This window comes from Conger conger, chromosome 13 (genome assembly GCF_963514075.1).
Source record: "Conger conger chromosome 13, fConCon1.1, whole genome shotgun sequence".
NCBI lineage: Eukaryota > Metazoa > Chordata > Actinopteri > Anguilliformes > Congridae > Conger > Conger conger.
In genome coordinates, this window is record NC_083772.1 from 23,102,879 (window position 1) to 23,125,822 (window position 22,944).

The 22,944-nt window shown below is 39.5% G+C and overlaps 3 protein-coding genes across 3 annotated transcripts; all 3 read left to right on the top strand.

Annotated features, from left to right (window-relative positions):
• Positions 1-10,101: 10,101 nt before the first annotated feature.
• On the top strand, positions 10,102-11,073 carry LOC133107451 (olfactory receptor 8I2-like). Its single transcript, XM_061216437.1, has one exon. It carries the CDS (start codon positions 10,102-10,104, stop codon positions 11,071-11,073), a length of 972 nt encoding a protein of 323 aa, XP_061072421.1.
• Positions 11,074-17,405: 6,332 nt separating this feature from the next.
• On the top strand, positions 17,406-18,335 carry LOC133107270 (olfactory receptor 8I2-like). The gene has a single exon (XM_061216239.1). It carries the CDS (start codon positions 17,406-17,408, stop codon positions 18,333-18,335), a length of 930 nt encoding a protein of 309 aa, XP_061072223.1.
• Positions 18,336-20,153: 1,818 nt separating this feature from the next.
• LOC133107249 (olfactory receptor 1-like) lies at positions 20,154-21,083 on the top strand. The gene has a single exon (XM_061216209.1). It carries the CDS (start codon positions 20,154-20,156, stop codon positions 21,081-21,083), a length of 930 nt encoding a protein of 309 aa, XP_061072193.1.
• Positions 21,084-22,944: the final 1,861 nt, after the last annotated feature.

Sequence of the window (22,944 nt, forward strand, 5' to 3'; positions counted from 1 at the left end):
CTCTGAAATTTGTGCCTTGATCGCACAGGAGCCTGTGAGGCCTTCCCTGCTGATCTATGAAGCATCTCAGGGCCATAAGGAATATGTCAGCATCTATGCTGGTGAGAAGGTCTAAATGGACTGTTCGGGTGGTCATACATTTAAACACTATTTTCCACATTTTCTCATTCCTGCGCCCAACCCTGATGATGTATGGGCAAAAACTGTCAATGGCTGTGGAGTAGAAGGTGGGCTTGAAGATGTGCTGTCACGTTGGGGTGAGGTCAGCCATCTTAGGTGGATTTCAACACGCTCTCCACTTCCCGCACTCGGCACTCATTCTCTGGTAGCAGCACACTGCCTCACTGGCACGTAGCACCCAATATCGCAAGCATCTCTCCTGCCCAAGATGATGTAAATGGTAAATGCTTGGCATTCATCTCACGCCTTTATCCAAAGCACTTTACAATTGATCCTTCTCATTCACCCATTCATACACACTCACAGACTTACACACCAACGGCGATTGGCTGCCATGCAAGGAGCATTTCAGGGTTAGGTCTCTTGCTCACTCCCAAGGTGGGAATAGAACCGGCAACCCTCCTACTGCCAGACAACTGCTCTTACCGCCTGAGCCAAAGTCAGTTGTCATCGTAATCCTGTTTGATCAACCTGATGAGCGGATTCTGAGGGTAAAGGACGATGGGGTGAATTGCATCTGATGCTGGGTCACTGCAGAGTCACTGGGTCACACGGCGGAGATGGCCACACACTCTGATGAGTCCTGTTGTCTCGTCAAGCACTCGAGCAAGTAACATGAAGCCACTGGTTTGCTGGCCTTCACCTGGGCTACCTCATCAGGAAAGGAGTCTATCTGTGCCTGTCACAGGGCTTCCAGGGGTTCAGCAACAGCATAGGCATCAGCTGTCATGGGGGTCGCAGGGTCCCCCGCCCCATGAAGCTGCCTTGCAGTGGCTTCCGGGGTCTGGTAGGCACACAGGGTCTAGTGTGGCTGTGGCTCTAGAAGGGATGAAACTGAGGTTGTCAGAACAGCAACAGCAGGTCGTAGAGGCCTAGAGGGGGGGGAAGGGCACAGAGAGGGGGGCGGTGGTTGTAAAGGATCTGCGGATGTCTGTGACCTTCTCATCGAAAAAATCAGCAAAGTCATCCGCAGCGAAGGAGGACTGAGGTGGAGGAGGCAGTGCATTAAGGAGAGAGGAGAAAATAGAGAACAGTTTCCGGGGGTTAGAAGTAGAGTTCTGAATTTGTGTTTGATAGTATTTTGCTTTGGCGGCAGTGACAGCGGAAGAGAATGCCGCCAGGAGAGACTGGTAAGTTGTGAGGTCTGAAGGGTCTCTGGATTTTCCCCACTTCCTCTCCGCTGCGCGGAGGCTGGCCCTGGAGGTACGGAGGGTGTCAGATATCCAAGGACTGGGGGGGGATGTGCGAGGCGGCTTTGAGACAGGGAGACAGAGAGAGTCAAAGGAGGAGGAGAGAGACGAAAGGAGGGTGGCAAATGCAGAGTCAGTGGGGAGTTTGGAGAAGGATTCGAGAGGGGGGAGTGAGGTGGTGACAGTGGTGGCAAAGGAAGAGGGTGAGAGGGAGTGGAGGTTATGGCGGGCTGGGTGGGAGGAGGGGGAGGAGGATGGGGAGGAAGAGGGAGGGAGAATGAGATGAAGTGGTGATCAGATGTATGCAGAGGGGTAACCGTGAAATCGGAACATGAGCACTTCCTCACAAAGACAAGGTCTAGGACATTGCCTGCCTTGTGGGTTGGAGGAGAGTGTTGCAGGGAGAGGCCAAAGGAGTGGAGTAGCGGTAGGAAGGCAGCACAGCTGCATCGCTCTGACACGCCTATTTAAATCGCCTACAATCGCTCACAAGCAATATCAAATCAAAGCTAATCTACTGACAAATTCCAGAGCTATTTAAAACAAACGTTCAATCATTTGACAGGTATGCAACCAGTATAAGTGATTAACACAGGAATAGAAACAAGCTAGCTCAAGCCCTAACCTCTGCTGTTCAAAATAGCAATTTACAAATCAAACTTTACCGCCTCTAGTGGACGGTCCGCAGCGATACCAGCACACCTGGTTAAAATTATGCACTTAATGGCACTGTGGCGCTTCAAGGCTGAGGTTGACAACTTGAGCTGGGCCTTGTTCTCATGGCGGCTGGCTCACTAGGTGGGCCCAATCGAACAGGCCCTATGGGGGTGATGATGTTTGTGCAGTCAGAGCTGATCAGGAGCACTGGGTGAACTCTGTTCAGCGACTGGAGAGGCAACCCGGCTAGATGTCTATACATCTGCTGCAGTGTACTGACGGGGATGGTTGTGCTCTACCAGCCCTAGGTGCTCTGTGGAGAATGCACTCTGGATCTTAGAAATCTTTTTCCGACTCAGCAACAGGGGATATAGTGAAGGACATAGCCGCCCCGCGAAACATCTGCAGCTCCTGTCTGACTGTGCGGAGGGCCAACTTTTCCGGCTTGCCTTTTAAGGTCTAACTTCTTGGCTGCTGCATGGAGAAGGATGGTCCGCTCTGATCTGTCATCTTCGACAGCATATACCTCCATGACCTGTCACCATGTCTTATGATAACCTTTACAGTTTACTGTTCTTTGCCGTGGCTGTCGCTGGCGCTTTACCCTCTTTTTCTCTTGTTCAGTTTGTGCAGCAGGAGCAGATGTCTTCTGTTCACATCTTGCAGGGAACCCTTCAGTGTGCACTTCGCTACCAGATTTCCACAGCCACAACGCCAACACCTGTTGTTACTTCTGATCCATGACACCTTCTGCTCTCTGGTCAGCTGCTTGAAGTTAGCACAGCTGTTCATAAAGTGGTTGTTGTTGTCACATTATGGGCAGTACCCTTTCTCCATCTTACTGTGGGTGTTGGCTGAAGGCTCCAACACGGGCGGGGCTACAGTGGTTGTCTCTGCAGCCTTCTCTGTTCCCAGGAGAATGGTGGTAGTCTTGCTGGTTTGCTTTGAGTTTCTCCAGTTCTCTTTCTTCCTTCTGGATGACTCCTCTGTCTTGTAGCTGATACACTTCACACTTTCCTCTTGCTCATATTCCAGCCACTCAGCGAAGTCAATGAGCGTGGGGATAGCTACTCTCACAGGGTGGCTGAATCACTTGAAGCTGGAAGTGAGGTTGTGGGGTAGTTTGCCCAGCAGTCTGGACACGTGAGCCACACTGCAGCTCCACATGGCCTCTCGCTCCCTAGCATGCCTACCAATGAGCAATAAGCAACCATAATCAGGAACCAAACCACAATGAATTATCAATGGAAGATCAAATGATTTTTTCAATATTTCCACAGTTTTATGAAATACTGGAGTTATACTACTAAATCTAACCCTGGCTAACTGAGACCATTTTGCTGTACATAGCAACAGTCACTAAGTACTGGGCCGGATTGCTTGCAAAGATGTTTTGTGAATGACTAATTGATGATTGTTCATTAATGTTTGCGAGAATCAATCAATGGTTGATCCTCATAATTTGCTTCCCAAAGTGCAACTACAGTATATTTACAAGACACCTCATGATGTGTAACATGATGTGAAGAAAAAAAGCAGTGTGTTCACCTGATAGTGGAATATTCAGATTGTTGGCACACTTGTTAATGAACGGAAATCACTGGAAACCATTTGAGACCAATAATCAGAAGGAAGAAAAGTTAGATACTTGTATTACCAGTAATAGCACCCAGTAATGGTGTCAAAACAAGATTTGTATCTTCTCACCTGAAGATCGTCTTACTTTAAAATGAACATGAACCTTACCTCTACTCCTCATGGGCTACTACTCCACTAACATTAGGTGACAGGAAATTGTGAACTTCATGTTTAATGCAATATAATAACAGGAGCACGGCTGGCTGATCATATAATGTATTCCTATTCATTATTATACACTCACTGAGCAATTTATCACATAGACCTGTACACGAGCTTGTTAATGCATATATTTAATCAGGCAATTATGTGGCAGCAACTAAATGCATAAAAAGCATGCATACGTGGTCAAGAGGTTCAGTTGTTCATCAGACCAAATGGGGAATAAATATGATTTAGTACCAGTTTCAGTGTCTCAGAAACTGCTGATATTCTGTGATTTTCACACACAAAAGTATCTAGAGTTTGTAGAGAATGGTGTGAAAAACATCCAGTGAGCAGCAGTTCATGGCCAGACTGAGCAGAGCAGACCGAAAGGTGACAGTTAAGCAAATAACCAAGCATTACAACAGCGGTATGGGGAAGAGCATCAAATAAGTCAAACAGACAAATAAGTCTAACAAATATATAATAAACTGCTCACTGAGTGTGTATATATACATTCATTCATTCATTATCCTAACCCGCTTATCCTGAACAGGGTCGCAGGGGGGCCAGAGCCTATCCCAGCATACATTGGGCGAAAGGCAGGAATAAACCCTGGACAGGTCGCCAGTCTATCACAGGGCACACACACACCATTCACTCACACACTCATACCTACGGGCAATTTAGACTCTCCAATCAGATAAGATTATTTCGAAAGGTCCTAAAAAATGAACTATACATTTTACATTACATTTTAGTAATTTGGCAGAAGAGTTAAAAACTGAATCACATCAATATTTTTTGTTGCTACTTTTAAAAATGAAATACAAAAATGTCTCTGTAAAATTAAATCTTTTGGAAAATGAATATTTGGAAATCTCAAATGTGTTATTTTATAATATAATGTATGTATGTATAACATAATAAAGTCTAAGGTGCCTAAGACTTCTGCACAGTATCGTATATAGTGGGAGCAATAATCATTTGATCCCTTGCTGATTTTGTAGGTTTGCCCACTTACAAAGAATGGAACTGTGTAGAATTTTAATCATAGGTACATTTTAACATTGAGAGACAGAATATCACAAAATAATACACAATAACAACATCATATAAATTTTATGAATTTATTATCGTATTTTTGCACCAAATAAGTATTTGATTAAAATCCTGCTGTGCGCGCAAGGTTCCTCTGCTGAAGAAAGCACATGTACAGGCCCGTCTGAAGTTTGCCAAAGAACACCTGGATGATCCAGAGGAGGCTTGGGAGAAGGTGATGTGGTCAGATGAGACCAAAATAGAGCTATTTGGCATCAACTCGACTCGCCGTGTTTGGAGGAAGAGAAATGCTGAGTACAACCCCAAGAACACCATCCCCACTGTGAAGCATGGAGGTGGAAACCTTATGCTTTGGGGGTGTTTCTCAGCTAAGGGGACAGGACGACTTCACCGTATCGAGGGGAGGATGAATGGGGCCATGTACCAGGAAATTTTGGGCGACAACCTCCTTCCCTCAGTGAGAGCACTGAAAATGGGTTGTGGATGGGTCTTCCAACATGACAATGACCCAAAACATACGGCAACAAAGGAGTGGCTCAAAAAGAAGCATATTAAGGTCCTGGAGTGGCCTAGCCAGTCTCCAGACCTAAATCCAATCGAAAAACTGTGGAGGGAGCTGAAGCTTTGAGTTGCCAAGCGACAGCCTCGGAACCTTAATGATTTGGAGAGGATCTGCAAAGAGGAGTGGACCAAAATCCCTCCCAAGATCTGTGCAAACCTGGTGAAAAACTACAACAAACGTCTGACCTTATTTCATGTGAAAATATGATATTAAATTTATATGATGTTGTTATTGTGGATTATTTTTTGATATTCTGTCTCTCAATGTTAAAATGTACCTATGATTAAAATTCTACACAGTTCCATTCTTTGTAAGTGGGCAAAACTACAAAATCAGCAAGGGATCAAATCATTATTGCTCCCACTGTATATACACACAGAACTGTGCAAAAGTTTTCAGCAGATGTGAAAAAATGCTGTAAAGTAAGAATGCTTTCAAAAATAGAAACTGCTTTTCAGTGAACGGGAGAAACATCTAAATCAAATCAATATTTGGTGTGACCAGCCTTCAAACCAGCATCAATTCTTCTAGGTACACTTGCACAAAGTCAGGGATTTTGTCGGCATATAGGTGTGTGATTAACCAATTATACCAAACAAGAGCTAATGATCATCAATTCATGATGTAGGTTGAAAGACAATCATTAAGTGAAACAGAAACAGCTGTGTACTGGGTGAGGAACAGCCAAACTCTGCTTCCAAGGTGAGGTTGCTGAAGACAGTGAAGTCATACACCATGGCAAGACTGAGCACAGCAACAAGACTCAAGGTGGTTATACTGCATCAGCAAGGTCTCTCCCAGGCAGACATTTCAAGGCAGACAGGGGTTTCCAGATGTGCTGTCCAAGCTCTGTTTAAGAAGCACAAAGAAACTGGCAACCTTGAGGACCGTAGACTCAGTGGTTGGTCAAGGAAACTTAGTGCAGCAGATGAAAGACACATCATGCTTACTTCCCTTCGCAATCAGAAGATGTCCAGCAGTGCCATCAGCTCGGAATTGGCAGAAACCAGTGGGACCCAGGTACACCCATCTACTGTGCAGAGAGGTCAGAAGAATCAACTATGCATGAAAACAAAGTCAAAATCTGGCTGTAACAGAAGGCAGTTTAACTGTTCGCCGAATGGCTGGAGAGTGGTACGGTCTGCAGGCAACAGTGAAGCATGGTAGAGGTTCCATGCAAGTTTGGGGCTGCATTTCTGCAAAGGGGGTTGGTGATTTGGTCAGAATTAATGGTCTCCTCAGTGCTGAGAACAGGCAGATACTTATCCATCATGCGATACCATCAGAGAGGCATCTGATTGGCCCCAAATGTATTCTGCAGCAGGACAACAACCCCAAACATACAGCCAATGTTATTAAGAACTATCTTCAGTGTAAAGAAGAACAAGGAGTCCTGGAAGTGATGGTATGGCCCCCACAGAGCCCTGATCTGAACATCATCAAGTCTGTCTGGGTTACATGAAGAGAGAGAAGTATTTGAGGCTGCCTAAATCCACAGAAGAACTGTGGCTAGTTCTCCAAGATGTTTGGAACAACCTACCTGGAACAAAACTGTGTGCAAGTATACATAGAATAATTGATGCTGTTTTGAATGCAAAGGGTGGTAACACCAAATATTGATTTGATTTAGGTTTTTCTTCAGTTCAATCACTTCTTCGGTTCATTGATAAAAAATAAACTTTTACAATTTCTATTTTTGAAAGAATTCTTATTCTACAAATTTTTTTCACACCTGCCTAAAACCTTTGCACAGTACAATAAATAAATATATATATATAAATACACACACACACGCACACACACAAACACACAGTAAACTGTAAAAACACTAAATATTTCATTATATTTCTTCAACGCATCCTATGTTACTTTCACCCTTCTTCCCTCCATTGGAATTACATGGTACTACATGTGGTGAAACTTATAGATCCCATGGGGGTTTTTTTAAATATGAAAAATTCTACAGGTCCTGGTCTACCTGTTAAGATAGATGTGATCATGAACACCAGTACATGCAACAAAACAATGAGCTTACAAGATTTCCCCCAATGAGTTTACAAGATTTCCATTTCCATTTAAAATTACTCTTTTGAATGCAATTCTCATGTGGTTATATGTTTATATTGAGGTGCATCTAAAAAAAAAAAGATGGAAAAGTTGATTTTTTTTCAGTAATTTAATTTAATTATAAATGAACATACTTTTCAGAAGGTCAACATTTCTGTATTATAAATCCTTTTTTTGATTGGTCTTATGTAATATTCTAATATTTTGAGATACTGGATTTTAGAAGTTCATGAGCTGTAAACCGTAATCATCAAAATTAAAACAAAAAAGGCTTTCACTTTGTGTAAAATCTAGAATTACATTTGAATTAAAGAAAAAATACTTTTCCATGATATTCCATTTTTTTCAGATGCACCTGTAAGTAACAATAAAATATAATGAAATATTAAGTGTATAGACAACCTTAACATTAACATTTTTAATCGTGAGAAAAATGGTGGTTGAGAACAGGTGGTTTTAATGTTGTGGCTGATCAGTGTGTGTGTGTATATATATATATATATATACACACACAGTGGTGTGAAAAAGTGTTTGCCCCCTTCCTGATTTCTTATATTTTTGCATGTTTGTCACACTTAAATGTTTCAGATCAAACAAATTTAAATATTAGTCAAAGACAACACAAGTAAACACAAAATGCAGTTTTTAAATGAAGGTTTTTATTATTAAGGGAGAAAGAAAATCCAAACCTACATGACCCTGTGTGAAAAAGTGATTGCCCCCTAAACCTAATAACTGGTTGGGCCACCCTTAGCAGCAACAACTGCAATCAAGCATTTGCGATAACTTGCAATGAGTCTCTTACAGCACTGTGGAGGAATTTTTGCAGAATTGTTGTAATTCAGCCACATTGGAGGGTTTTCGAGCATGAACCACCTTTTTAAGGTCATGCCACAGCATCTCAATAGGATTCAGGTCAGGACTTTGACTAGGACACTCCAAAGTCTTCATTTTGTTTTTCTTCAGCCATTCAGAGGTGGACTTGCTGGTGTGTTTTGGATCATTGTCCTGCTGCAGAACCCAAGTTCGTTTCAGCTTGAGGTCACGAACAGATGGCCGGACATTCTCCTTCAGGATTTTTTGGTAGACAGCAGAATTCATGGTTCCATTTATCACAGCAAGTCTTCCAGGTCCTGAAGCAGCAAAACAGCCCCAGACCATCACACTACCACCACCATATTTTACTGTTGGTATGATGTTCTTTTTCTGAACTGCGGTGTTACTTTTACGCCAGATGTAATGGGACACACACCTTCCAAAAAGTTCAACTTTTGTCTCGTCACAGAGTATTTTCCCAAAAGTCTTGGGGATCATAAAGATATTTTCTGGCAAAATTGAGACAAGCCTTAATGTCCTTTTTGCTCAGCAGTGGTTTTCGTCTTGGAACTCTGCCATGCAGGCCATTTTTGCCCAGTCTCTTTCTTATGGTGGAGTCATGAACACTGACCTTAACTGAGGCAAGTGAGGCCTGCAGTTCTTTGGATGTTGTTGTGGGGTCTTTTGTGACCTCTTGGATGAGTCGTTCCATGTTTTCGCCATTTGTGGATAATGGCTCTCACTGTGGTTCGCTGGAGTCCCAAAGCTTTTCCAGACTGATAGATCTCAATTACTTTCTTTCTCATTTGTTCCTGCATTTCTTTAGATCTCAGCATGATGTCTAGCTTTTGAGGATCATTTGGTCTACTTCACTTTGTCAGGCAGGTCCTATTTAAGTGATTTCTTGATTGAGAACAGGTATGGCAGTAATCAGGCCTGGGTGTGGCTAGAGAAATTGAACTCAGGTTTGATAAACCACAGTTAAGTTATGTTTTAACAGGGGAGGGAATCACTTTTTCACACAGGGCCATGTAGGTTTGGATTTTTTTTCTCCCGTAATAATAAAAACCTTCATATAAAAACTGCATTTTGTGTTTACTTGTGTTGTCTTTGACTAATATTTAAATTTCTTTGATGATCTGAAACATTTAAGTGTGACAAACATGCAAAAAAATAAGAAATCAGGAAGGGGGCAAACACTTTTTCACACCACTGTATATATACTTGCCTTTGTACCCTTTTTTTCTCATTATTAAATTGATCTTAGTTATTATTATTATTATTATTATTATTATTATTATTATTATTATTATTATTATTATTATTAAGTATAATCACAGTAGAGGACGCTGATTAGCTGGCAAATCTCAAAGGCCTTTCACACAATCCACATATAAAGCCTGATACAGTGGACTTGGACATTAAATCGTTAGGCGTGTTGCTTTCTCCTACACAGTTTGAAAGCAAAATTGAGTTTTTAGCCCTTCGGCTTGCGAATCAGGAAATTGTAATAGTATTTTTTTTTTCTTATAAGAACGTTTTTACGTTCAATTTAAATAATTATTGTTGGATTTAAACCATACAGTAGGCTACTTCGCGTTTTATTCAAAACAGGTAATATCAGGGATTATTTAGAACAGGATAGTATATAAACCCTTGAGCAAACAAGCGTCTGTTATATTGTTTTACTTGACCTATTTGATAATCACTAGAAAAACTGGCGCAAGAACAGCGAGAAACGTCACTGGTGTTTTGTTTGTTTTTTGGACCTGTTACAAAATTGCCATGGAGAATTCAACTAAAATAGTGTTTGTTTTACAAGGACTGAATGGCGCGATGTCAAACAAACGTACATACTTTGCCGTCGCTCTTCTCGTTTACCTTTTTACTATTCTAGTGAACCTGACTTTGATGGTGACCATTATTTTGGAGAAAACGCTCCATGAGCCCATGTTTATTTTTCTGTGTAGCTTGTGTGTAAATGGAATAATTGGTGCCTGTACCTTTTATCCTAAACTATTGGTGGACCTTTCATCTGACTTGAGAGTTACTTCTTATAAAGCTTGTCTGAGTCAGATGTTTTTCTTATGCAGCTACTCCTTCGTCGAATTTACTATGTTAGCAGTAATGGCTTATGACCGGTATATCGCGATATGCAAGCCGCTCAGTTATCACTCCATCATCACGCCTCGGAAGGTGATAAACTTGCTGATTTTTACCTGGATGTTATCCTTCTGTGAATCATTTGTTGTGGTGGGCCTGGTAGCCAGACTACCTCTCTGTGGATTCAACATTGATAAGATTTACTGCGCAGCCTGGGCAGTGATAAAATTGTCGTGTGTGGATACCACTATCAACAACGTATATGGGACAATTCTCTCTGTTTTTCACTTTTCACAATCCGTACTAATCTTTATTTCCTATATTAATATCGTCAGAGCATCTGTGCGATCGCAGGAAGGACGGAATAAATTCATGCAGACCTGTTTGCCCCATTTAATCTCATTGACCAACTTCACAGTTTCAATCATTTTTGATGTCATGTACGCTCGCTATGGTCCCACCACCCGTCTACTGGCTCTCCGCAATTTCATGTCGCTGGAGTACCTCGTCGTTCCACCGATTCTAAATCCCCTCATCTACGGCCTGAAAATGAACCAGATCCGCCGGAAAATCTTTAGAATTTGCAAGCAGAGTGCATGCTCTAAAGTGAATATTGTGTTTACGTTCCTGTCCAAACTGAAAAGCTATATTTGAAAAAAATTACTTGATTACATTTTACATTGGTAACGGATATGTTGGTGTTTGAATTATCAGTCATAAATAATTGCTTAGACGCACACTTCCGTGTACTTGGATGTGAAATACGTTTGAACTGTAAAACATTTAACAACTCAGCAATTCTTTGAAAGTTATATTGACTGTGTTGGGTCTGTTTTGCATCAAAATACACAAATTTGCCTTAAAATTGATTGTATGTTTCCTCATTTATAAGACTCATTAAAAAGTAACATAAAAAATACATCCAATAGCATTAATGCAGATACTGAAGTGCTATTTAAATTTTAATGATAATTTCTATTGTGCCTATTTTATTTCATATTTTTTTCAAATGTTTCATGTTCGTCATGATGTACACACATAATGTGCCCTCTTTCAATGATCCTATGCGTCTACAGCTTTATAGACAATAAATAATTGATACTTTTCAACAAAAAAATTTTTTTATTCAAAACAATTAAAAAAACAACCAACTTCACACTCGTCCCACAATTTTTTTTTTCCCATGCAGATAAATAATAATCCACAGGACAAATCATTGGTTCACTTTTTAAATTAACAGCTGAAACCACACAATTTAATTTAGTTTAATTTAGTGAGAGAAACTACAGCAAAGTATGCACACACCACAGTGGTAATGTATGGTATGGGGGGATGTGATCTGAATTTTTATTTATTTTATTTTATCTTAGTATTATAACCACTTTATACCTGCAATAAGGAAGCAATTGAATACACCTGACTAATCAGAAACAGCTGAGAAGCCAACTGTCCAATTACTTTTTGTCCTCCAAAATGGGGGGACTGTGTATGAAAAGGAATGCAATTCCAACATGGATCACCTGAATATGGATGTAAATACCCTCAAATAAAAGCTGACAGTCTGCACACTCCATTTTAACATTGAGAGACAGAATATAACAAAATAATCCACAATAACAACATCATATAAATTTTATAAATTTATTATCGTATTTTTGCATGAAATAAGTATTTGATCCCCTACCAATCAGCAATAATTCTGGCTCCCACAGACCAGTTAGTTTTCCATTAAGAAGCACTCCTAATCTCAACTCATTACCCAAAACACCTGTGTCAACTCGTTATATCGTTATGTAGCTGTATAAACGACACCTGTCCACACAATCAATCAGATTGCATTGTTTCCACCATGTCCAAGACAAAGGAGCTGTCTAAGGACATCAGGGACAAAATTGTAGACCTGCACAAGGCTGGGATGAGCTACAAGAAAATAAGCAAGCAGCTAGGTGAGAAGTTAACAACTGTTGGAGCAATTATTAGAAAATGGAAGAAACACAAAGTCACCGCCAATCTCCCTCGGTCTGGGGCTCCACCCAAGATCTCTCCTTGTGGGATATCAATGATCATGAAAAAGGTCAGGGATCAGCCCAGTACTACACAGGAGGAGCTTGTTAATGACCTGAAGGCAGTTGGGACCACAGTCACAAAGAGAACCATCAGTAACACACTACACCGTGAAGGATTAAAATCCTGCTGCGCGCGCAAGGTTCCTCTGCTGAAGAAGGCACATGTACAGGCCCGTCTGAAGTTTGCCAAAGAACACCTGGATGATCCAGAGGAGGCTTGGGAGAAGGTGATGTGGTCTGATGAGACCAAAATAGAGCTGTTTGGCATCAACTCGACTCGCCGTGTTTGGAGGAAGAGAAATGCTGAGTACAACCCCAAGAACACCATCCCCACTGTGAAGCATGGAGATGGAAACCTTATGCTTTGGGGGTGTTTCTCAGCTAAGGGGACAGGACGACTTCACCGTATCGAGGGGAGGATGAATGGGACCATGTACCAGGAAATTTTGGGCGACAACCTCCTTCCCTCAGTGGGTCTTCCAACATGACAATGACCCAAAACATATGGCCAAGGCAATAAAGGAGTGACTCAAAAAGAAGCATATTAAGGTCCTGGCGTGGCCTAACCAGTCTCCGGACCTAAATCCCATCGAAAATCTGTGGAGGGAGCTGAAGCTTCGAGTTGCCAAGCGACAGCCTCGGAACCTTAATGATTTGGAGAGGATCTGCAAAGTGGAGTGGACCAAAATCCCTCCCAACATCTGTGCAAACCTGGTGAAAAACTACAAAAAAACGTCTGACCTCTGTGCTTGCCAACAAAGGTTTCTCCACCAAGTATTAAGTCCTATTGTTCTATGGATCAAATACTAATTTCATGTGAAAATATGATATTAAATTCATATGATGTTGTTATTGTGGATTATTTTGTGATATTCTGTCTCTCAATGTTAAAATGTACCTATGATTAAAATTCTACACAGTTCCGTTCTTTGTAAGTGGGCAAACCTACAAAATCAGCAAGGGATCAAATAATTATTGCTCCCACTATATATATATATATAGGAAATATACAGTGCAGTCCATTCATATATATATATATGAACCAGATCAGCCGGGAAATCTTTAGAATTTGCAAGCAGAAAATATATGCTCTAAAGTCAATAGTGTGTTTACGTTCCTGTCCAAACTTTTTTTTTTTTCTTCGACACTGCAATAAATCAGAACAGAACCATGTTTGTGTTTTGTGTTCAGTACTGTATGAAGTTATACTGCACATCTGAAAAATCTCCAGCTTGAGGCAGAGCACACTGTAATTATGGCTGCTTTTACTGAAAATAATGTCACAAAAATAATTGAAAGTAAAGTATTCCCCATTTACATGTACACTCAGTGATCACTTTATTAGGTAGACCTGTACACCAGCTTGTTGATGCAAATATTTAATCAGCCAATCATGTGGCAGCAACTGAATGAATAAAAGCATGCAGATGTGGTCAAGAGGTCCAGCTGTTTTTCAGACCAAATGTCAGAATAGGGAAGAAATATGATCTCAGTGACTTTGACTGCAGAATGATTGTTGGTGCCAGACAGGGTGGTTTGAGTATCTCAGAAACTGCTGATCTTCTGGGATTTTCATGCACACCAGTCTATAGAGTTTGTAGAGAATGTTGCGGAAAAACAAGAAACATCCAGTGAGCAGCAGTTCTCCGGACAGAAATGCGTTGGTAGTGAGAAAGGTCAGAGGGGAAGGGCTGGACTGGTCGAAGCAAGCAGGAAGGTGACAGTAAGGCAAATAACCAGTGGTATACAGATGAGTATCTCTGGACACACAATGAGTCAAAACTCTGAGTCGGTAGGCTACAGCAGCAGAAGACCAATATGTCTAATAAATGCCTAATGAAGTGCTCACTGAGTGTATATGGGTGTATCATTGCAATGTACTTGCAAAGTCCGATTGTTGGCAGACCGGGAGACCAACCAGGAGGGAGTTGCAGTAATCCAGGCAAGAGAGGATGAGCACCTGGAACAGAAGCTGGGTGGCTTTTTCCCTCAGGAGTGGACAGATCCAGAAAAAGTTGTGGAGGTACAACCTGCAGGCTCTGGTAGTGGAAGATATGTGTGTGCTGAAGCTAAGATTGTCATCAAGGGTCACCCGAAGATTCTTGGCTGAGGGGGATACTACGAATTCCATGACGGTTAGCGAGAGGTCGATTGCCAGAAAGGAATTGGCAGGGATGTAAAGAAGTGCAGTCTTGCCAAGGTTAAGCTCCAGGTGTTGGGAGGCAAAACAGAGATTTCAGCCAAGCAGGCAGAGTTGCAATGCAAACGCGCAAAAATGCGAACGCGCGAACGCGCAAACGCGCAAACGCGCAATGCAAAAGGCAGAGTTGCAATGCAAACGCGCAAATGCAAACTCGCAAATGCAAATACGCAACAAAAGTACAGATGGCCCATGAAAATACTGGTACAAAAACGTACAGTAAATATTTATTATGTTGTTACTTTTCAACACTGCAAAACAGTGACATACAGTGGGAGCAATAATTATTTGATCCCTTGCTGATTTTGTAGGTTTGCCCACTTACAAAGAATAGAACTGTGTAGAATTTTAATCATAGGTACATTTTAACATTGAGAGACAGAATATCACAAAATAATCCACAATAACAACATCATATAAATTTAATTAATTTAATATCATATTTTCACATGAAATAAGTATTTGATCCATAGAACAATAGGAGAGGTCAGACGTTTTTTGTAGTTTTTCACCAGGTTTGCACAGATCTTGGGAGGGATTTTGGTCCACTCCACTTTGCAGATCCTCTCCAAATCATTAAGGTTCCGAGGCTGTCGCTTGGCAACTCGAAGCTTCAGCACCCTCCACAGATTTTCGATGGGATTTAGGTCTGGAGACTGGCTAGGCCACTCCAGGACCTTAATATGCTTCTTTTTGAGCCACTCCTTTGTTGCCGTATGTTTTGGGTCATTGTCATGTTGGAAGACCCATCCACAACCCATTTTCAGTGCTCTCACTGAGGGAAGGAGGTTGTCGCCCAAAATTTCCTGGTACATGGCCCCATTCATCCTCCCCTCGATACGGTGAAGTCGTCCTGTCCCTTTAGCTGAGAAACACCCCCAAAGCATAAGGTTTCCACCTCCATGCTTCACAGTGGGGATGGTGTTCTTGGGGTTGTACTCAGCATTTCTCTTCCTCCAAACACGGCGAGTCGAGTTGATGCCAAATAGCTCTATTTTGATCTCATCTGACCACATCACCTTCTCCCAAGCCTCCTCTGGATCATCCAGGTGTTCTTTGGCAAACTTCAGACGGGCCTGTACATGTGCTTTCTTCAGCAGAGGAACCTTGCGCGCACAGCAGGATTTTAATCAAATACTTATTTGGTGCAAAATTACGATAAAAAAATCATAAAATTTATATGATGTTGTTATTGTGGATTATTTTGTGATATTCTGTCTCTCAATGTTAAAATGTACCTATGATTAAAATTCTACACAGTTCCATTCTTTGTAAGTGGGCAAACCTACAAAATCAGCAAGGGATCAAATAATTATTGCTCCCACTGTATACACACACACACACACACACACAAACACACATACACAGTAAACTGTAAAAACACTAAATATTTCATTATATTTCTTCAACGAATCCTATGTTACTTTCACCCTTCTTCCCTCCATTGGAATTACATGGTACTACATGTGGTGAAACTTATAGATCGCATGCATTTTCTTTTTTATACTTATATATTTTTTAAATATGAAAAATTCTACAGGTCCTGGTCTACCTGTTAAGATAGATGTGATCATGAACTCCAGTACATGCACCAAAACAATGAGCTTACAAGATTTCCCCCAATGAGTTTACAAGATTTCCATTTAAAATTACTCTTTTGAATGCAATTCTCATGTGGTCATATGTTTATATTCAGGTGCATCTAAAAAAAAGATGTAAAAGTTGATTTTTTTCCGTTATTTAATTTAATTATAAATGAACATACTATTCAGGAGGTCGACATTTCTGTATAATGAATCCTTTTTTTTGATTGGTCTTATGTAATGTTCTAATATTTTGAGATACTGGATTTTAGGATTTCATGAACTGTAAACTGTAATCATCAAAATTAAATTAAATTAAAACAAAAAAGGCTTTTACTTTGTGTAGAATTTAATCTGAATTAAATTAAAGAAAAAATACTTTTCCATGATATTCAATTTTTTTCAAATGCACCTGTAAGTATCAATATCATATAATGAAATATTAAGTTTATAGACAACCTTATATAGTTTCAAGCATTTTTAATCATGAGAAAAATGGTGGTTGAGAGCAGGTGGTTTTAATGTTGTGGCTGATCAGTGTGTGTATATATTTGCCTTTGTGCCCTTTTTTCTCATTATTACATTGATCTTAGTTATTATTAAATTGATCTTAGTTATTATTATTATTATTATTATTATTATTATTATTATTATTATTATTATTAAGCGTAATCACAGTAGAGGACGCTGATTAGCTGGCAAATCTCAAAGGCCTTTCACACAATCCACATATAAAGCCTGATACAGTGGACTTGGACATTAAATCGTTAGGCGTGTTGCTTTCTCCTACACAGTTTGAAAACAAAATTGAGTTTTTAGCCCTTCGGCTTGAGAATCAGGAAATTATGATAGTATTTTTTTTTCTTATAAGAACGTTTTTACGTTCAATTTAAATAATTATTGTAGGATTTAAACCATACATTAGGCTACTTCGCGTTTTATTCAAATGCCAAGCTCTGCTAACAGGTAATATCAGGGATTATTTAGGACAGGATAGTATATAAACCCTTGAGCAAACAAGGGTCTGTTATATTGTTTTACTTTACCTATTTGATAATCACTAGAAAAACTGGCGCAAGAACAGCGAGAAACGTCACTGGTGTTTTGTTTGTTTTTTGGACCTGTTACAAAATTGCCATGGAGAATTCAACTAAAATAGTGTTTGTTTTACAAGGACTGGATGACGCGATGTCAAACAAACGTACATACTTTGCCGTCGCTCTTCTCGTTTACCTTTTTACTATTCTAGTGAACCTGACTTTGATGGTGACCATTATTTTGGAGAAAACGCTCCATGAGCCCATGTTTGTTTTTCTGTGTAGCTTGTGTGTAAATGGAATAATTGGTGCCTGTACCTTTTATCCTAAACTATTGGTGGACCTTTCATCTGACTTGAGGGTTACTTCTTATAAAGCTTGTCTGAGTCAGATGTTTTTCTTATACAGCTACTCCTTCATCGAATTTACTATGTTAGCAGTAATGGCTTATGACCGGTATATCGCGATATGCAAGCCGCTCAATTATCACTCCATCATCACGCCTCGGAAGGTGATAAACTTGCTGATTTTTACCTGGATGTTATCCTTCTGTGAATCATTTGTTGTGGTGGGCCTGGTAGCCAGACTACCTCTCTGTGGATTCAACATTGATAAGATTTACTGCACAGCCTGGGCAGTGATAAAATTGTCGTGTGTGGATACCACTATCAACAATGTATATGGGACAATTCTCTCTGTTTTTCACTTTTCACAATCCGTACTAATCTTTATTTCCTATATTAATATCGTTAGAGCATCTGTGCGATCGCAGGAAGGCAGGAATAAATTCATGCAGACCTGTTTGCCCCATTTAATCTCATTGACCAACTTCACAGTTTCAATCATTTTTGATGTCATGTACGCTCGCTATGGTCCCACCACCCGTCTACTGGCTCTCCGCAATTTCATGTCGCTGGAATACCTCGTCGTTCCACCGATTCTAAATCCCCTCATCTACGGACTGAAAATGAACCAGATCCGCAGGAGAATCTTTCGAATTTGCAACAAGAAAGTACATGTTATAAAGTGAAGGCTGTGTTTACGATAAAAACTATATTAAAAAACTGTACTGAACTAAATTGTATTTTTTTATCTGACGTAATGGTGTTTGAATCAGTCGCAGATAATAGCTTTTTGCCTGTGTGAAAGTACCCAAATTCTGGAATAAAGTGGCGACATATATTTTTTGGTATTCTGAACGGTAGATATGTTTTTACTATTAAAGACATCATTTATCACCAAAATGAAAAAGAAAAATCAAGAATAGGTTGCTAAGTTCTATATTCATATACTCAACAATTTTCACAATCCTCCCCCAAAATAATGTACAGGTCCTTGAAATCTGTTCAAAACCAAAAAGTAAATGACTTCATAGTAAGTATGATGAATTGTTCAGAGAAAATGAATAATTCATAAATGCATCTTATTTGTAATAATATGATTTTAATTTTTATTTAATTTACCATTTCTATTGTGTCTATATTATTTTATGTTATTTTCAAATGTTTCACCTAATATTATTCGCGATATACACATAATATGCCATTGTCCTACATGATATGAAGCTTAATAGACATAATAAATGTGTATGTTTTTGCATTTTAAATTCTATGTTTCTGAGTTTTGTATAGCTTGTCTATAAAGGGGGAGGGGGGATTCTGGGATTATGATCAACTTCACACCCAGATCTAACGTGTCAAATGCAGATAAAATATAAATAATCCGCACCATGTCACAGAGGGAATAATTCTCCCAGGAACACTGATGGAGCCTCTCCCATTATAACACACACACACATGCAACACAAATATTTGATGTGGAATTTTTATTTTATTTATGCAGGGATGTTATCTGAATTGATGTCAATACCATATATTTTGTTTTGTGCATGGGTATTAAAAAATACACCAACAGCACGGTGATGCATGTATGTATGATATACGTCTTGTTGTGAAAACACAGGAAGAAAAAAAGAAGAAAAAAAACCCCAGAAAACACCTAACAGAGCAGCAAAGACAAAATCTTATTCAAACTGCAATGTAACGTAAATTTATGCAAACTGAAATGACTCTCTTCCATGTATTGAGACTGATATTTGTATCATCGCAAAAATGTGGATTTAAGTTGCGCTGCTAAGAAATAAAAGTCATAAAGCATGTTCATAAAGCATATTGTGTTTCTCCAAAGCTAGGCCTTCCCTTTGGCTTTTCCAAAAATAAGTAACCGTGCTGTTTTTGGATCATTTTGTGACATTTAGACTATGCAATTTTATCATTAAATGATGATGTGACTGTTGCATTGTGAACTTGGGACAATGCAACAGATGGTGCAATAACACATCACTTTAAATACATTCATCTTATTCTTAAGACTGTAACAGGGCGCATACTGTACACACTTGCATGTGTGATTTCTTCAAGCACACTTACTCTAGAGGATTGTGATTAGCTGGCAAATCTCAAAGGCCCTTTACAAAATCTCGATATAAAGCCTGATGCGGTGCCGGGCATGGACATTAAATATTTCTGCCTGTTGCTTTCTCTTGTTAGAATCCAGATGACGTCCTTAGCCCATTGACGTGAACATCAGCAAATTGTTTCATTGTTGTTGATCATATGAGGGCCCTGGTGTCAAACCGGAAGAATTGTTGTCGTTATTTAGCACCATGAACAGATAATAATGATTTCGATGTAGGAACTCTAAATCTTTGTTCAAACAAGCAAATTGCTTATTGCTGATCGTCTGTACTTTTCGTGTTTGCGGTGCAGAAGAGATAAACCAGAGAAGCTGGCACAATAACGGCTAGCAATCTCCCTGGTGTTTTTTCGCAGACGTTTATAAAATTACCATGGAGAATTCAACGAAAATAGTTTTTGTTCTTCAAGGACTGAATGGCGCGATGCCAAACAAACATACTTACTTTGTCGTCGCTCTTCTCGTTTACCTTTTTACTATTCTAGTGAACCTGACTTTGATCGTGACCATTATTTTGGAGAAAACACTCCATGAGCCCATGTTTATTTTTCTGTGTGGCTTGTGTGTAAATGACATAATTGGTGCCTGTACGTTTTATCCAAAAATATTGGTGGATCTTTTATCTTACTTGAGGGTTACTTCGTATATAGCTTGTCTCAGTCAAATTTTTTTATTATATAGCTACTCCTTCGTCGAATTTACTACGTTAACAGTAATGGCTTATGACCGCTATATCGCCATATGCAAGCCGCTGAACTACCACTCAATCGTCACGCCTCGGAAGGTGATACAATTGCTGATTTTTACCTGGCTGTTAACCCTCTGTGAAACAAGTATTGGGATGGGCTTGTTAGTCAGACTACCTCTCTGTGGATTCAACATCGATAAGCTATATTGCACAGTCTGGGCAGTGGTAAAGCTATCCTGTGTGGATACCACTATCAACAACATATATGGGACCATTCTTTCTTTTTTTCACGTTTCACAGGTAGTGTTGATAATGATTTCCTATATTAATGTCGTCAGAGCATCTGTGCGATCGCAGGAAGGACGGAATAAATTCATGCAGACCTGTTTGCCCCATTTAATCTCATTGACCAACTTCACAGTTTCAATAATTTTTGATGTCATGTACGCTCGCTATGGTCCCACCACCCGTCTACTGGCTCTCCGCAATTTCATGTCGCTGGAGTACCTCGTCGTTCCCCCGATCCTAAACCCCCTCATCTACGGACTGAAAATGAACCAGATCCGCAGGAGAATCTTTCGAATTTGCAACAAGAAAGTACATGTTATAAAGTGAAGGCTGTGTTTACGATACTATATAAAAAAAACTGTACTTAATTAAATTGTATTTTTTTTATCTGACATAATGGTGTTTGAATCAATCGCAGACAATAGCTTTTTGCCTGTGTGAAAGTACCCAAATTCTGGAATAAAGTGGCGACATATATTTTTTGGTATTCTGAACGGCAGATATGTTTTTACTATTAAAGACATCATTTATCATCAAAATGAAAAAGAAAAATCAAGAATAGGTTGCGAAATTCTATATTCATATACTCAACAATTTTCACAATCCTCCCCCAACTTACAAAATAATGTACAGGTCCTTGAAATCTGTTCAAAACCAAAAAGTAAATGACTTCATAGTAAGTATGATGAATTGTTCAGAGAAAATGAATAATTCATAAATGTAGATTATTTGTAATAATATTATTTTAATTTTATTTAATTTACCATTTCTATCGTGCCTATATTATTTTATGTTATTTTCAAATGTTTCACCTAATATTATTCGCGATGTACACATAATATGCCATTGTCCTACATGATATGAAGCTTAATAGACATAATAAATGTGTATGTTTTTGCATTTTAAATTCTATATTTCTGAGTTTTGTATAGCTTGTCTATAAAGGGGGAGGGGGGATTTTGGGATTATGATCAACTTCACACCCAGATCTAACGTGTCAAATGCAGATAAAATATAAATAATCCGCACCATGTCACAGAGGGAATAATTCTCCCAGGAACACTGATGGACCCTCTCCCATTATAACACACACACACATGCAACACAAATATTTGATGTGGAATTTTTATTTTATTTATGCAGGGATGTTATCTGAATTGATGTCAATACCATATATTTTGTTTTGTGCATGGGTATTAAAAAATACACCAACAGCACGGTGATGCATGTATGTATGATATACGTCTTGTTGTGAAAACACAGGAAGAAAAAAAGAAGAAAAAAACCCCCAGAAAACACCTAACAGAGCAGCAAAGACAAAATCTCATTCAAACTGCAATGTAACGTAAATTTATGCAAACTGAAATGACTCTCTTCCATGTATTGAGACTGATATTTGTATCATCGCAAAAATGTGGATTTAAGTTGCACTGCTAAGAAATAAAAGTCATAAAGCATGTTCATAAAGCATATTGTGTTTCTCCAAAGCTAGGCCTTCCCTTTGGCTTTTCCAAAAATAAGTAACCGTGCTGTTTTTGGATCATTTTGTGACATTTAGACTATGCAATTTACAGGAAGATATTTTTGGAGTGTGTATGTTTATTTTTCTCACAATACTTGTAATATTGATATCATGGCACTGGACAATTGTCCATCTGTTGATGGGCTACAGGACCAGAAGACCAAGAATATCAGAAAAATAAGTAGAATAAATAATTAATAAAGTGGTCACTATGTACATAGTGTGTGTATATACATTCAGCGATCACTTTATTAGGTAATAATTTTTTATCTTAGAGATTTATTGGTCTTCTGCTGCTGTAGCCCATCCATGTTAAGGTTTGATGTGTTGCATGTCTAAAGATTCTGCATGCCACTGCATGGTTGCATTACTGTCGTGTTCTTGTTAGCTTGAACTAGCCTGGCCATTCTCCACTAACCTCTCTTTAACAAAGTGTTTTCATCCTAAGAACTGCTGCTAATTGCGTGTTGTTTTGTTTTCGCACTGTTGTCCGTAAACTCTAGAGACTGTTGTGTAATGGCGAGAACCGATCGAAACCAATAGCAGACTCATGGATTTAGTAAACGGCAGGCTTTAATCTGGGATACCACAGAATCCAGGCCAAATCACGGCAGACAGGGCAATACAGGAAAGGCAGTTTTGTGGTCGAGTATAGGCAACAGGTCA

What these genes read in the sequence shown, in the direction of transcription:
- LOC133107270 (XM_061216239.1), top strand. Translation starts at nt 17,406, where the DNA reads ATGGAGAATTCAACTAAAATAGTGTTTGTTTTACAAGGACTGGATGAC.
- LOC133107249 (XM_061216209.1), top strand. Translation starts at nt 20,154, where the DNA reads ATGGAGAATTCAACGAAAATAGTTTTTGTTCTTCAAGGACTGAATGGC.
- LOC133107451 (XM_061216437.1), top strand. Translation starts at nt 10,102, where the DNA reads ATGGAGAATTCAACTAAAATAGTGTTTGTTTTACAAGGACTGAATGGC.